The sequence below is a fragment of the Vigna unguiculata genome, chromosome 3 (assembly GCF_037176805.1).
Source record: "Vigna unguiculata cultivar grain cowpea cultivar isolate G323 ecotype 2 chromosome 3, ASM3717680v1, whole genome shotgun sequence".
Lineage (NCBI taxonomy): Eukaryota > Viridiplantae > Streptophyta > Magnoliopsida > Fabales > Fabaceae > Vigna > Vigna unguiculata.
In genome coordinates, this window is record NC_140794.1 from 29,273,884 (window position 1) to 29,290,172 (window position 16,289).

At 38.7% G+C, this 16,289-nt stretch overlaps 3 protein-coding genes across 3 annotated transcripts; all 3 read right to left on the reverse strand.

The window, feature by feature from the left end:
- Positions 1-4,409: 4,409 nt before the first annotated feature.
- Positions 4,410-4,910, reverse strand: LOC146887679 (uncharacterized). Its single transcript, XM_085670340.1, has 2 exons — positions 4,713-4,910; positions 4,410-4,610 (listed from the first exon to the last, which is right to left on the reverse strand). The coding sequence occupies exons 1-2, from the start codon at positions 4,908-4,910 to the stop codon at positions 4,410-4,412; spliced, it is 399 nt and encodes a 132-aa protein (XP_085526466.1).
- Positions 4,911-5,171: 261 nt separating this feature from the next.
- Positions 5,172-6,924, reverse strand: LOC146887680 (uncharacterized). Its single transcript, XM_085670341.1, has 4 exons — positions 6,669-6,924; positions 6,334-6,413; positions 5,578-5,971; positions 5,172-5,452 (listed from the first exon to the last, which is right to left on the reverse strand). Exons 1-4 carry the CDS (start codon positions 6,922-6,924, stop codon positions 5,172-5,174), a joined length of 1,011 nt encoding a protein of 336 aa, XP_085526467.1.
- Positions 6,925-11,951: 5,027 nt separating this feature from the next.
- Positions 11,952-16,079, reverse strand: LOC114176445 (antitermination NusB domain-containing protein). The gene is made up of 7 exons (XM_028061489.2): positions 15,756-16,079; positions 15,571-15,647; positions 14,784-14,918; positions 13,747-13,801; positions 13,492-13,579; positions 12,381-12,479; positions 11,952-12,268 (listed from the first exon to the last, which is right to left on the reverse strand). Exons 1-7 carry the CDS (start codon positions 16,046-16,048, stop codon positions 12,155-12,157), a joined length of 861 nt encoding a protein of 286 aa, XP_027917290.1. The 5' UTR covers positions 16,049-16,079; the 3' UTR covers positions 11,952-12,154.
- Positions 16,080-16,289: the final 210 nt, after the last annotated feature.

A 16,289-nucleotide genomic window follows, 5' to 3' on the forward strand; every position in this document is an offset into this window, starting at 1 on the left:
ACATGGGCCACAACCCTAACAAAAGACATAATGAGTAGAGTCCAAGTCCAAATGACTAAGCAGCGGAACCTCTATCACCTTGTTGGCCACGAGGATTTCTCGCATCTGCTCACATAAATAAATTGATGATCATCGCAAGAAAAGAGAACCACACAAGCAAGACATACAACAAACAAAAGGGTAAACTAGAACGAAAAAGAATTTATCATACAATTATCTACACTTTCACAGTCAAATATATACACATCATCCAATCATGTTATGACTTGCAACCAATACACTAAGACTCATACTCGACTCATTCGGATACATATAATTAGTCGGATTCAGCGGATGCTTGCACTTGTGGTGGACTTTCCTGCTCTACCGAGCTAATTGTTACAATGTTTCACCCCCACACACAAGGTTAGCCCTTAATGAGTTTCGAGCCTCCTGTTACTCTCACAACTAGAGTCAGTTCACTATATGTAAGACTAACTGATCCTTTGAGTGTCAGGATGCAACGTTACCTTGAATCCTTACTAAATTATATAGATGGGGCACCACCATGAACTCCCACTAACAGGGGTCATGGAATTACGTCCCGACCAACTGAGGCACCACCATGAGGTCTCACCTAGAGGCCCATGGAATTACACCCTAACCAAACCAACATCATGTTCCACCAATCAAGTAAATACTTATCATGCATATGAGGCTCATGCCAACCTTCATAACCAACCCTCATTCGTATACCAAGTCAAAACCATACCAAACTCATCATTTTCATTCCATGAAACAATCCATACATGCGACATGCCCAAATCATGTTAAACTCATCCATCACAGACCATGAATCATCTCACTCATACAAAATCACTCAATTCATACTTTAAAAGCAAGATCAATACAAACATATAGCCAACATTTGAGAGCAGAGAAATGATAGAACAAGCTACATTCTTGCCCAACTTCTCGCTCAGGCAGAAAGGTCTCGCTCAGGCGAGAGGGACTCTCGCTCAGGTGAGCTCCTTTCGCTAGGCGAGAGCTCGACAAACAAGAACAGTGGCCCTCTGCACTTGCTTGCTTAGGCGAGACCTCCTCGCCTGAGCGAGACATTCTCTCGCTCAAAACGAAGATTGGTCGCCTTAGCGACAGCTCGGGCAAAGGACCTAGGCGAGTGATGAGTTCAAATTTTTGCCCTCATTTAATATTTAATTTTGGGAATTTAATTGAATTTTTTGTGCTTAAAGATTGATTTAATTAGGATTTGTGATTATTGGATTTATTGAGTAAGTTTGGTAAAAGTGGCGTAAAAATTGATTTTAGTTGCATAAAATATTATTTGGATATTCTAACGTTTGTTAATGCAACTGGAATTTATTTTTTTGGTCGTTAATAGTGTGGATTTAAAATATTCAAAGTTACAAAATAAGTCCAAAATCAGGAAATTCTGGAAAAGAATAAATCAGGAGCTAAATGCACCCCTAGTTTTTCTTTGCACACTCCTTCTAAAGTGGACCACCAAAAACCCTGTTCTGCACCCCCAGTTTTCACTAAGTTGCACGCCTCCTACCACTTAAACTCCACTCAACCAGATCATGCCATGTGGCAATCCCCACTTTTTAAAATTAGCCAACCAGAACAAGCCACGTGTCATAATCCTCCACTCACCAAATTGACCACTCAGATCTTGCCACGTCATCATCTCCTCCATCTCATACATGAAACCCTAACCCTAATTTTCCTCCTCTCCTTCCATCACCATGGCAGCCGCCACCCTAGCCGCCAATCTTGCCAGAGTTTGGAGCAGCGCCGTCACGAACACCACCACGTTCGCACCACCACGTCGGAAGCAGCAACCACCGCGAGCTTTCCCGCAACCACCAGCGCACCACCTCCACGCAGCCTTGTCGCTGGAATCTGCACCACGCCATCAAGCAACCGCCGCAACACCATCTTCTTCGTTCGCACAGCAGCAGCCACCACGACGCAACTCGCCGAAAATCCGACCACCATCACCAAGAGCTAGAACCAGAAACGTGCACTGCAGCAGCGCACGTCACTGCAACTCGCCGAAAACAGCACCGTCCCTGCAGAACCATGGCAGCACCACCAGTCACGGTCGCGCTTCATCCCTGCACCAGCACGCACCAGATTGGAGAAGAAGAACCACCGCATCTGCAACACTTCCCGCGAACCAGAACAGCACCACGTCCATGGCAGCAACACCTCGCTGGCAGCCTCCATTCCCGCAACCTTTACGCACCATCGCAGCAGCCATGGCAGCCATTGCTCCGCCACCGTCAAGCCTCACTGGAGAAGGAGGAGCCGCGCCGTCAGCCGCACCATTGCAGCACCCACAAGCCTCCATGAAACCCTAAACGCAGCAAACCCTAGTCTGGAGAGAGAAAGTGCATTCTGCGCCACGTGTCAGCATCTGATAGGCAGTCAACTGGTCAAACTCTGGTCAACTGGTCAAACTCTGGTCAAACTCTGGTCAAAACTGTAAAAATGGTTAAATAAGAGGGACATAATTAGAAATTAGACAGAAATTAAGTTGCTAATTAATTAAATAAAAATAAAAGATTTTAGCAACTGACAGATAAAGCCCAAAGTCCAGTGGAAGCCTATATAAAGAGACTTAAGGGAGCAGAAGCGGGACAACATCAGACACTTAGAACTCTCTGGTTTTGGCAGACATCGTCATCCATCACATATCTCATTCTCTCTTCTCTTTTTATATTTCTTTCCTTCATATCATCATGTATTCCATCAAAGCCATGGAGGGCTAAGCTTTTAGGGTTGATTCCACTGTAATTTCTTAAATGGATTTTGAGGTTAGATGAATTTATGTGTTTGTTATTTTGATTATTGTTGTGGTTTTTTTTTTTATCTATGTCCTTTGCTTCTTAATCGAATAGAAAATAATGATTTTAAATCTACATGCATGATAATCATATGAGTTAAAAGGTTTTTAAATTAAATTGAGACTTTACTTTGATTTTATTTAGAAACTTTCATTTGATTAAATAAGTTTTTGCCAATAATTGAGACTTTACTTTAATTAGTGGTAATTACTTTAACTAAAATTAGTCAAGACTTTACTTTGATTAATTAAGTTTTCTATTTGGTGAAGAAACAAAGGAATAGACATGATTAGGCATAGTAAAATTAATTGAGACTGTACTTTGATTGAATTTACTATGGACAATCTAACAATTCTCACTTTTAATTGAGACTGTACTTTAATTAAAAGTGAGGATGTCAACAAATGAATTGAGTCTTTACATTGATTGATTTGTAAATCAATAACAATAATTAATTTAACAATAATCTCTAGATAACCAATGAAGAATCTTATTTAGAAAAAGCAGTGGAATTAACCTATTTACTATTACTGTGTTTACAATCTTTCGTGTCATTTTCTTTGCACATCAAAATCCTCCTATTTTTATAGTCACTAGTTTTAATTGCATTTTTAAGAATCAAATATTTGAGATCAATTCCGTATTCGTTGTGAGACGAGTCAGGGTTATCTTAACCCTAACTATTTTGTTCACTACTAACTGGCAATACTGAAGTTGCTAAAGTAGTGGTAATTTGATCGCCTAACGACAGTGATATCAGCGAGTCTTTGCTAGTCTCGCCTAGGAGAGACAAGCTCGCTTGGGCGAGATTATCAGCTCCCGCCACTATTCGTACCTGTAGCAGCCATACATTCACACCCAAAACACAGAGCAAAGCATTTTATTTAATCACAACAACATACACTTCATACAAACTCGAGGTAGATAAAAAATAAGCCACCGATTATAAAATACGAGGAACCCTAGCTCCTCTTACCTGGAAAAGGATAAGCCAAACAACTCCAACACTAAAGCGAATGAGTACAAGAGCTCTCAGAGCAGATTTAGGAGCTGAAAACCCTAATATATATGAGGCACGAGATTACTATACAGAACCCTATCAGAAAACACGAAGAACCAAACCAGAGAGGAAGAGTATGAGTTGGCGAACAACTTACGTGAGCAGAAACGAGGTCGAGCCAAACTTGAACCTGATTGAACTTCAAAACCCTAGCAGAGCTCTAGGGAGGAAAAATGAGAGTAAGCTACGAGCTGCTTTGCAAGAATGACAATAGTGGAAGGGGTTTAGTTGCCTTAGGGGCCTTGTACACCCTATGGGTCAGTCCTTAGGCCCATTAGATTGAGGCAGCTCTTAAAATAAAGGGTTGGAAAATAACAAAGGAAATTAGTGGGCCTTACATTCTCCCCAACAAGAAAATTTTTGACCTCGAAAATGAAAACTTACCAGGAAAATAGACGTGGATGTGACTTCCTCATATCCTCCTCTAACTCCCAAGTAGATTCACTTGTCCTCCGATCCCAGATGACTTTGACAAGACTGGGTGACTTTCCTCGATGTTCCTATACTCGGCTATCCTCTAAGGCCACTGGTGGTACTTCCATGGTGAGATCTTCCCTAATCTGTACATCATCGGCGTCTATCACATGAGATGGGTCAAACACGTATTTCCTCAATTGTGACACGTGAAATACCGGATGGAGGTTTGCCAACTGAGGAGGCAAAGCTATCTCGTAAGCCACCGGCCCAATCCTCCTCGAGATCTGATAAGGACCAAGGAACTTAGGAGAAAGTTTCCTTGTGCAGAGAGCCCTTCCCACACCAGTGGTTCGGGTCACCCTCAAGAACACATGATCTTCGACTACGAATTCCAAAGGTCTCTTCCTGCGGTCTGCATAGGCCTTCTGCCTACTCTGAGAAGCCTGCATTCTATCCCTCACCATTCTCACTTTCTTAGTGGTCTGCTCCAATAACTTTGGCCCGACCAATATTACTTCCCCATCCTGATACCAACACAGAGGGGTGCTACACTTCCTGTCGTATAGAGCCTCGTATGGTGCCATGCCAATACTTGCATGGAAGTTATTATTGTAGGTGAACTCTATCAGCAGTAACACTTCATCTCACGCACCCAAGTGATCCAGCACACATGTTCTCAACAAGTCCTCGAGCGATTGGATAGTCCTCTCAGATTTTCCATCGGTCTGGGGATGATAGGTCGAACTCTGCAAGGTCTGCCAAAACCGCGAAGTGAATTGTGGATCCCTGTTTGATACAATGCTCGAGGGTACTCCATGCAGCCTCACAATTTCCTTAATGTACAACTAGGCCAACTTGGTCATGGACATCCTCAAGTTCATCGCCAAGAAATGGGCACTCTTGGTCAGTCGGTCCATTATGACCCATATGGTATCATGCCCTCTAAAAGTTCGTGACAAATGGGTCACAAAATTCTTAGCGATGTTATCCCATTTCCACAGCGGTATTTTCAAAGGCTTAGAATTCCACCAGGTCTTTGATGCTCCACCTTTGCCTTCTGACATGTCAGATAGGCTGATACAAATAGAGCTACATCTTTCTTCATTTTCTGCCACCAGAAGATTTCCTTGAGGTTTTGATACATCTTAGTCATGCCAGGATGCAAACTAAGACGACTTTTGTGTCCTTCCTCAGGGATTAACCGCTCTGCATCATCTGGTATACACATTCTACCCTAGAATCTCAGTATACCGTAACTTCCCAGGACAAAATCCCTTGCTTCTTCTGATCCAAGTTGTTCTCTAACTCTGTTCAAACCAACATCCAATAACTGTCTTTCCCTGACTGAGTTCAAGAAGTCACTAGATATGGTCAGGGTACTACATCTAATGAACTCTGATCCCAACTCCATCTGTAGCTTCATATCCCTGAATTTCTCTAACAGTTCCACCTCCTTGATCATGAGGTGTGTTGTATGTATCGTCTTCCTACTCAAGGCATCAGCTACCACATTTGCCTTCCCTGGGTGGTATAGGAGCTCGAAATCATAGTCCTTCAGAAATTCCATCCACCTTCTCTGTCTCATGTTCAGCTTCTTCTGATCGAATAAATATTTGAGACTCTTGTGGTCATTGAATACACGAAACTGAGCACCATAAAGATAGTGCTTCAAGATCTTCTAGGCGAACACGATGGCTGCTAACTCCAGGTCATGAGTGGGGTAGTTTCTCTCATGCACCTTAAGCTACCTTGACGCATACGCCACTACTTTCTTCTCTTGCATCAAACACAATCAAGTCCTAGGTGAGAGGCATCACAATAAACCTCAAAAGGTTTACCAACATCAGGAATCACCAAGATTGGAGCACTCGTCAACCTTCGCTTTAGCTCTTAGAAGCTTTCCTCACACTTATCCGTCCAAGTTAAAGGTTGATCCTTCCGGGTAAGCTGTGTCAAGGGCGCCACTATCTTGGAGAATCATTCTATGAATCTCTTGTAGTAGCCAACCAAACCCACGAAACTCCTTATCTCCGTCACTGACTTGGGACTCTCCCACTTTACCACTGCCTCAACCTTTGCCGGATCCACTGCAATGCTCTATGCATATATCACATGGCTCAAAAACTGCACCTCATTCATCCAGAACTCGCACTTGGACAGCTTAGCATACAACTATTTCTCCCTCAAAATACCAAGCACTAAACTCAGGTGTTTTGCATGTTCCTCCTGAGTTCTAGAATAAATAAGAATGTCGCCTATGAAGACTACGACAAACGTATCTAGGAACGGTATGGAGATCTAGTTCATGTAGTCCATGAACACTGTCGGAGCATTGGTCACACCAAAAGGCATGAAAACATACTCGTAGTGTCCATATCGGGATCGGAAGGTTGTCTTATGTACATCATCCACCTTCACTAGGATCTGATGGTATCCCAACCGCAAATCAATCTTCGAGAACAGCGACGATCCATGCAACTGATCCATGAAGTCTTCAATTCTCGGAAGGGGATACTTATTCTTAATGGTTATCTTGTTTAGCTGTCTGTAGTCCACACACAGACGTGAACTTCCATCCTTCTTCTTCACCACCTGCATTGGCGCTCCTAAGATGAAGTATTAGGTCGTATGAACTGTTTTCCTAACAACTCCTCTATCTGCTTCTTGAGTTCCACTAACTCCGCCAGAGCCATACAGTATGGAGCCATCGACAGTGGACCGGTTCCTGGCACTAGGTCAATTGAGAATTCCACCTCTCTACTGAGAGGCAATCTTGGTACTTCTTCCGGAAACACATCTTCAAACTCGTGTACCACAGTTATAACTGATGTCCCTTCTTCCTTCTGTACCTCTAGATGCGTGAAGATGATGAAACACTGGGCGCCTTCTTGCATTTCCTTCATAACCCTTTGAGAGGATACCAACTCAGGCTCCTCTGAGTTGGGAAATAGTAACCTCTTCTCTCAATAATCGATAAGAATGCGATTGGCAGAGAGTCAATCCATCCCCAAGATCACCTGTAACTTTTGGGAGGTAGACATATCAGATTCACCTTGTACCTGCGTCCTTCCACTTCCACTGGACATCTAGCGCACAAGGACGACGTCCTGAGCAAACCCGATGTCGGAGTAGATATCACAAGTTCACACTACAGCTCACACACTAATAGACCCAACCGTTTCACACATGCATCTGACACAAAGGAGTGTGTCACTCCAGAATCATACAACATACAACATTTCACCCCAGCAATCACACAATACCCTAAAACCAGGTTACCTGAGCCTACAGCCTCTGCTCCCTTCATAACGTAGACTTTGCCCGTCGCCTGAGGCTTGTTGCCGTTGTTCCTCTATTGGTGCTGGGTAGGAGTCTGCAATGGAGGTCGTACCACTGCTCTAGCAAGGGAGGGGCAGTCCTTGCCAAAGTGGCCTTCCTTGCCGCAATTGTTGCATCGGTAGTAACCCTTCATATGTGGACACACGCTCCTCAGATGAGGGTGATAACATTGTCGTTGACGCGATCAAATTAATACTACTAAACTATAGCAACTTGAGTATTGCTAAGATAGTAGTCAATAAAATAGAACGGTAAAGTAACCCTAAGTCGTCTCCCAACGAACACAGAATTGATTTTTAACACATTAGTTCTTATAAAACTATACAAATGAGTTAGTCAAATAAAATAAAAATATAGGGGATTAAGATGAACAAATATAGAAATAGAAAAGATAAAAAGAGATAAAAACAATTGTAAAGAAAATAGATTGATTCCATTGTTTTTTCAAAATAGATTCATCATCGGTTATCTAAAGATTATTGCTCAATTAATTATTGTTATAGATTTACAAATTAATCAATGTAAAGTCTAAATTAATTTGTTGGCATTCTCACTTTTAATTAAAGTACAATCTCAATTAAAAGTGAGAATTTTTAGATTATCCACAGTAAATTCAACCAAAGTACAGTCTCAATCAAATTTTACTATGCCTAATCATGTCTATTCTTTTATCTCCTCACCAAATAAAAAGCTTAATTAATCAAAGTAAAGTCTCAATTAATTGTAGTTAGAGTAAATACCTTTAATCAAAGTAAAGTCTCAATTATTGGTAAAAACTCATTTAATCGTATGAAAGTTTCTAAATAAAATCAAAGTAAAGTCTCAATTCAATTTAAAAACTCTTGGACTCATATGACCAACATGCATATAGATTTAAAATCATTACTTCTTACGTGATTCAAAGATAAAAGACATAGATGAATGAAAACCTCAAGAATAATAAAAAGAACAAAGAAATTAATTGATCTAACCTCAAAATCCAATTAAGAAATTACAATGGAATTAACCCAAGAAGTTTACAACTCCATGAATGCAAAATAAAGAGAGAAGAATAAAGAGAAGAAAAGAGAGAGAAAGAAATTAGGTCCCCCTAAGGGTTCCTTAATTTCGACGTGCCGAGTTTGTCCTTTTCTGCTTCTCCCTTGGTCTCTTTATATAGGAATTGAACTGGGCTTTTCTGTTGCTAAAATCTCTCAAATAACTTTTAAAATAAAGATAAAGATAAATATTTAAAAATATTTGGAGAGATATAGACTATTTGACAAATATAATTGGTTGATAATATCAATATCTAATGTAATTTAATTAATTAATTAATTAAAGATATATGATAAATTATCACCAATTAGTATTTGTATTAATTTTCCAAATCAACCCTTTGCAATCTCCTTAAATTATCTTCTAAATAATCCAATATCTTCAAGATATATTTGTTTGTTGTGGAACTACAAAGATTCAAGAAGATCTTATCATATTTAAAAAGATTTGGTAGTTATTATCTTTTAATATTTTATGATATAATAAAATAAGATAATTATTTAAAAATATCAAATAAAATATCTAAAGATATATTTTCCCAAATTATCTTCTATCATAAAGATAAAGAAAACCGCAAGGTCCAATTTTTCTTTCCTCTCTTCTTGGTTTAGCCAAACTTCTTCACTTTTTCAAGCCTTTCTTGTTGTCTTCATGCAATGTTTGGCTTGGATTTTTGCGCTTTTGATAATTTCTTATTTTTGAATTTATCTTTAAGGTGTCATGAAGCTTTAATCAATTTATTTCCACACCTCCATGAGCTCAACTTAGCTGCAGCTGCACTAACACACCTCAAAATATCCAAAGAACATTTATGCAACTAAAAAGCTATTTTTAACATGTTTTTGTATCTCATGCTCAATAAACCCAATAATAGGAAATCCCAATTAAATCAATCTTTAAGCACACAAATTCAATTAAATACCCAGAATTAAACATTAAATGAGGGCAAAAATGCGCAGTCATTAGAGGGCCTCCACAATGGAAGCACTGAACTTTGCCCTATTGTGTAAGGAAGTTCCCAGGCCCTTGAGACTGGTGATGTGGTCTGCCATAAGGTTTCCTCCTCTCCTCAGGCCTCGGTTTGGACCTAAATGGTCCCCTAATCCTCTAGTGATGTGAGCGCTGACCTTCTACCTCGTTCTTCATCTTCTCCATCACCCTGACCTTCTCCACCAATGCAGCAAAATCCTTTATGGACAATGGGGCTACCATCAAGCGGATATCACCCCTGAGGCTATTCTCAAACTTGTGGCATCTCCATTCTTCATCGAGCGGCAAGGTGTAGAAGGGCTGAGGTGCTTGAACTTCTCAGCATACTCAGTTACAGACTTCCCTCCCTGGGTCAACTAGAGGAATTCCACCTCCTTCCTGTACCTGACACTATCAGGAAAGTATTCAGAAAGAAACTTCCCCCTGAAGGCCTCCCATGTGACTGGTTCTCCTCTCTCCTCCATGATGGATTTCATGCTGATCCACCAATGCTCAACTTCTCCGGTGAGCATGTATACTGTGAAGGCCAACCTGTTCTCCGTGGGGCACATCTTTGCATAAAAAATCCTATCCATGTCCTTTAGCCATTGGTCTGCGACGTCAGGACTTGTCTTACCTCCAAACATCACCAGGTGGTGCTTCAGAAAGTCCTCTAGGCTCCACTCCCTGATTGTAGGTCGTGGCTCAGGACCAAAGGTAGGTGCAACCGTTCTGTTCTCCTCTAGCTGGTGGAGGGCTTCCATATGCTGTCTGTGGGCATCCTCAGCAACTACCCTAGCGGTCTCCATTTGCTGCATCACCAGCTGTTGCTGCCCAAGCGACGCTGTTGCTGCATACCATAAATGTAACACCCCATTTAATTAATAAAGCTAATTAAAGGAAATGTCACACAGTATAATATAAGAAGCAAGATCAATAGAGTATAACATCACTCCTACAGATATCCAAAGTACTTATAGGACAATAATTGAGGCATACCACGATGCCGGTACCAAACGAGGTAGAAAGTCTAAAGTATCCAAAATACAGTACTAATAATGTAATAATACATGGGCCACAACCCTAACAAAAGACATAATGAGTAGAGTCCAAGTCCAAATGACTAAGCAGCGGAACCTCTATCACCTTGTTGGCCACGAGGATTTCTCGCATCTGCTCACATAAATAAATTGATGATCATCGCAAGAAAAGAGAACCACACAAGCAAGACATACAACAAACAAAAGGGTAAACTAGAGCGAAAAAGAATTTATCATACAATTATCTACACTTTCACAGTCAAATATATACACATCATCCAATCATGTTATGACTTGCAACCAATACACTAAGACTCATACTCGACTCATTCGGATACATATAATTAGTCGGATTCAGCGGATGCTTGCACTTGTGGTGGACTTTCCTGCTCTACTGAATTAATTGTTACAACGTCTCACCCCCACACACAAGGTTAGCCCTTAATGAGTTTAGGGCCTCCTACTACTCTGACCACTAGCTCAAAAATAAGCCACCGATTATAAAATACAAGGAACCTTTGTTCCCCTTACCTGGAAAGGGGCTAGCCAAACAACTCCGACACTGAAGCGAATGAGTACAAGAGCTCCCGGAGCAGATTTAGGAGCTGAAAAGCCTAATATATATAAGGCACGAGATTACTACACAAAACCCTATCAGAAAACACGAAGAACCAAACCAGAAAGGAAGAATATGGGTTGGCGAACCACTTACATGAGCAGAAAAGAGGCCAAGCCAAACTTGAACCTGATTGAACTTCAAAACCCTAACAGACCTCTGAGAAGGAAAAAAGAGAGTAAGCTACTAGCTATTTTGCAAGAATAAGGGATTTGATTGTTTTAGAGACCTTGTACACCCTATGGACCAGCCCTTAGGCCCATTAGATTGGAACAACCCTTAAAATAAATGGTTAAAAAATAACAAAGGAAATTAGTAGACCTTACACATTCTTTTGAATATAAATGAAATTAAATCAATTAAAAAGTTTTTAAAACACTTGTTCCCCCTCTAAACCGTGTAAAGTCTTTTTTTTTTTTTTTTTCAGTAAGTAATACTTCAGTCAAATTTGGGGGGTTTTATATTCTTATTTTACAAAACAAACACCAACTTCTCATACAAAAAACAAAAGCTTAAATATTAATTAAATTTCACAAAAATATATTAACGTCCATTATTGGTAACAAAATGACTAAATTGAGTATTACTTCAAACATAACCAAATAAAAAATTTGAACACGTAATACAGCAAAGCAAAACTATTAAGTAACAAGAATAACATTTTAGTCAAAAATTTATTACAAATCTCACGTGCTAACGTAAATAAAAATAGCATATACACTATAACTATTTCAATGTTTCAGACTTGGGGTAGCGTTCTATATGCAAGCTACGAAACTTGATATTCCTGAAATGCACGTAAACCTTTTCCACAAGCCAAAGACAACTAAACTCGGTTATTTGATTCCTGAAGCTCCAGTTCTCGGAAAAATGTACGGAGACAGCCATTAACAATGCGAGGGGCTGCTCCATCACAAAACCGTTTAGCAAGATCAACAGCCTTCAAAACAAATATATAAATTGAGTTAAACTTTTTATATGGGCAAAGATAATAAGACATGATATAAGGTTAAGTAGTGTTTGGTTTCTCATTCCATGAACATGAGATATACCTCATTAATGACGATTTGGTGTCTTGTTTCTAGCACTGCCATTTCGGACATGGCCAAGTGAAGAATACAAAGCTCTAAAATTTTTCCTGCTGGTTCGTTCTGAAATGCATCAACAGAAAGATGCAAACTACTATGAGCATTAGCAAACAAAAGGATCTTTAAAATTTAGCACAATATGCAAGGAATAAAACTGAAATAAGTAGCTAAAAGCATACCACAACAGGGATACAAATTGAAAGAGAAGCTAAGTTGGATTTATATATAACTTCAAGAAGTAGATACAATACATACAATTCATCAAAACATTATCAAACCAATAAAAATTCGAACTCATCTATTCTAACATAAACATCATAGTGGCAGACGGAGATAGTTTTAGGCAGAAGAAACTTTGTAACAGTAGTATAACTGGTGATGTGGAATTGCAAGGCTTTCTAAATTCACAGTAAATAGCACAACAAATATGTTGTACCAGTGAGAAGCATTTTGAAATTATGAGCAAATAAACTAAGTGGTCCAATTAAAATGATGATAATCTAGGGTCCAAGGAAAATAAGCATGCTTGCCTTTCAATAGTAGATGTTTCATGTTTTGTATATTAAATGAAGGGGAATGATATGCCATCTACCATAAATAAACTCCAGGTGTTGAAACAGTAACTTCCCCAATCAAGATCAAACTATAACAAAAGATCAAGCTACTATGCGAAGTCTCATGAATGTCTTCATATCTATGTGGGAGACTTTTTTCTTGTCATTCTGCCTTCTAATATGAAATTGTATATTATATTATTGCATTGTTCCTATGGATGACAAATATAGCTGGGGCAAGATAACCAACCATTTTTGCATGAGATTTGTTTTCTTCTCATTCTGCCTTTATATACAATTCAAAACTGTAAACTATTGCATTGTTTCACCCGACCTTATCTATTTGCCCCTTTTTCCAGGGAGGTTCAACTTCGTGTAACAAATAATTGATCAGGATTGGCAGCATTAGTAACATAGAAGTTATCCAATCATATCAAGAAATTATGTCCATGATTGGTGAATTTGCAGCGGCAAGATAATAAATAGAGAACAAAAGCTGCAATATTTATCAACTATCATACCTTCCAATTTTCAGGGACGATCTTGTTAATAACCAGGACATGATTGTCCCACGTATCCCTGACTGCAACCAATAGTTTCCTAGTGAATCTGAGGATAGGGAGTTGTAACATTATTAGCATTGCTAACAAACCTTAACGAACATAAAAGACTTAGTTTTGCAGTGCGTGTTTGGAGGGGTCGGAGGGTAGGGAGACGAAATGACAAGCTTATATTTAAAGTATGCTTTGGAGGAGCTGTAAAGGGTCTACGTGTACCTCAAAATCAGGTTGTTATATACCAGCCTTGGTGGAGCTGTAAGGACTTCAGCCTCTGCCATGCACAACATAACATATTAGTACAAATTAGAGATGAAAGCAACAACAGAAAACTGCATAGATAATAACAAATACTTTACAGCACATTAAACCTTTCTCTGGGCATATGTGCGACATTGTGTTGTCACTGACAACACACAGACTTCTGTCATATGCAAGAATGTAACACAATAAGGAAGGCTGTACCACATTTAAATGCTTAAGATATAATACCATAACATAGACTTCTGTCCATAATGTGACTTGTAAAATTGCTTTACAATATAATCACAACATAAACTCTTGTCCAACACCAATAAAGAAGTCGCCCTTCAAAGCTAACTTACAATACCCCAGGACGCAAAACCTTACTGCAGTGACAACCAAAGTAAAACTTTTTATATTCCAGCCTAATGACTACTAAACTAAAATGTTCTATGGAGTATTCTTAAGTTTCACTGATATGCAAATGCTACAACTCTTAAGCTTAAATTACCATGAAAAGTCAACAAGGTTTTCTAAATAAGCTTACTTTCAATCTTGGCAGCAAGAGAACAAAATAAATAAATAGTTGACTTTCATCTCCAACAACTGTTAAAACTGCAATTTTTTACCAGCAAATTAAATTGACCAATCATATTTGTAAGTCACACAGGTGTGCAGATGAGACAACAAATAAAAAATGTGAAAAAAGACTACTCGGCTTTCAAAGCTCGAAAGTTATAAATTATGAAAGACATGTACATACAACAACATCATGAAGCAGTAGCAAATCTGGTTGGCTTTATTTTTTATTTTTTAATGTTGTAACTTGCAAACGTTCAAGTAAAAGAAAAGCAAGGAATATATATATATATATATATATATATATATATATATATATATATATATATATATATATATATATATATACATTGAACATTCTATTCAAGCATTTTTCACCAACTTATTTTATATAAAAGAAAGAAAGACATTCTCGATCTATGGTTTTTTATTACCAATGGCAGACTCTTCTTCAATGTGCCGCAGAAGCTCATTTGCTTCTTCATCCGATTCAACAGTAACAGGTGGCCCTCCAAAACTCATATGATTATACTCCAACAACTTTTTCTTGTCAAATTCATATCCGGCCTCTGAAACGACAAATCAAATGCACCCAATTCGAAACAATCGACAACAAAAACCTTAATGAACCACATTATAGAACATGTTTGGATAAACTTTTCTGTTAAGCACTTCCAGAAAAAAAAATGGAAAACGAAAGAATATAATAAATTTCTTCATAAGTTAAAATTAGTTAATTAATTAACTTATTTATAACCAGAAGTTAAAATTAGTTTCTTTATAAACTACTTCTCACGTTAACTTCACCAAATTTTGTTTTTTAACTCATACATGGAGAAACATGCGTACACTGTACCTTCGTTTTGTGTTTTCATTTACTTATTTCACTTTTTAGTTATAAAATTGACACCTTGTTTTTCAACTAAAGGCTATAAGCCAGATTCACAGACATTATAACAGTAATAAAAAATATGTTTTTCGAAGATTTCAACGGCAAAGAAAACAAAAATAATGCTGAGTGTTTTCTACTCAAAATTCTGAAAACAACAAACAGATTTCAAATAAAATTGCAACTTTGTGAATAAAAAATAATAAACAGTAAACACAAATCCAATTTAACACCCTATTATCTCAATTTTGTTTCTTATCTTCATATCATAAAAGTATTTATTGATAAGGTTATTATCCCAGCAGACCCTATCACCAAAGTTGAACCGTTACCTCGCCGCGCATTCATCCGTTTCTCGAAAAGCCGAACCGGGTCCATCCCCTCCAAACACGCGGCATAAATTATGGAGCTGCACGAAAGATTCACATCATAAAACAAAGAGTACAGAGAAAATGTAACTGACAAATTAGTAAGTTGAATGGAAGGAAGTAAGGAAGGGTTTCGGTTCAGGTTTTACAGTGCGAGTTCTCTGGCGGCTCTGGGGCTGCAGAAGCGCCCAGTCTTGTCGATTTTGGGCAGAGCAGGTAGGGAGTTGTTGTCGGGTTTTCCCAGAACCGGAGCTTCGTGTTGGGCGAGTGCGGAGGAGGAACTCCGGAGAGTGTTACGAAGGGAAAACGCTGCGTTTTGAGGGAAGGAACAGTGCGTTGGTAGTGACGAAGGAAAAGAAGAGCGTTGGGGAACGGAGATTTTGGGTTTAAGAGTTGCAGAGGAAGAAGGTGAAGGACACACAGGAAGCAACACTCCCTCCATTGCTCAACAAGATAAAATGCAAATATCTTAATCTTACACATTTTTCTTACCTATATATATATACACCCACGGTTCCAAAATTTATTTTAGAATGGTAATTACTTTAAGTTTGTTTTAATTTAATATTCAAATTCGAAATTATGCATAGTAATACATACTATTAATTTTTTTCAAACATGATAAACGATGTATCACGTGTCAATTTCTAGTTTTTTTAATTATTTTAATTATTTTTTTTAAC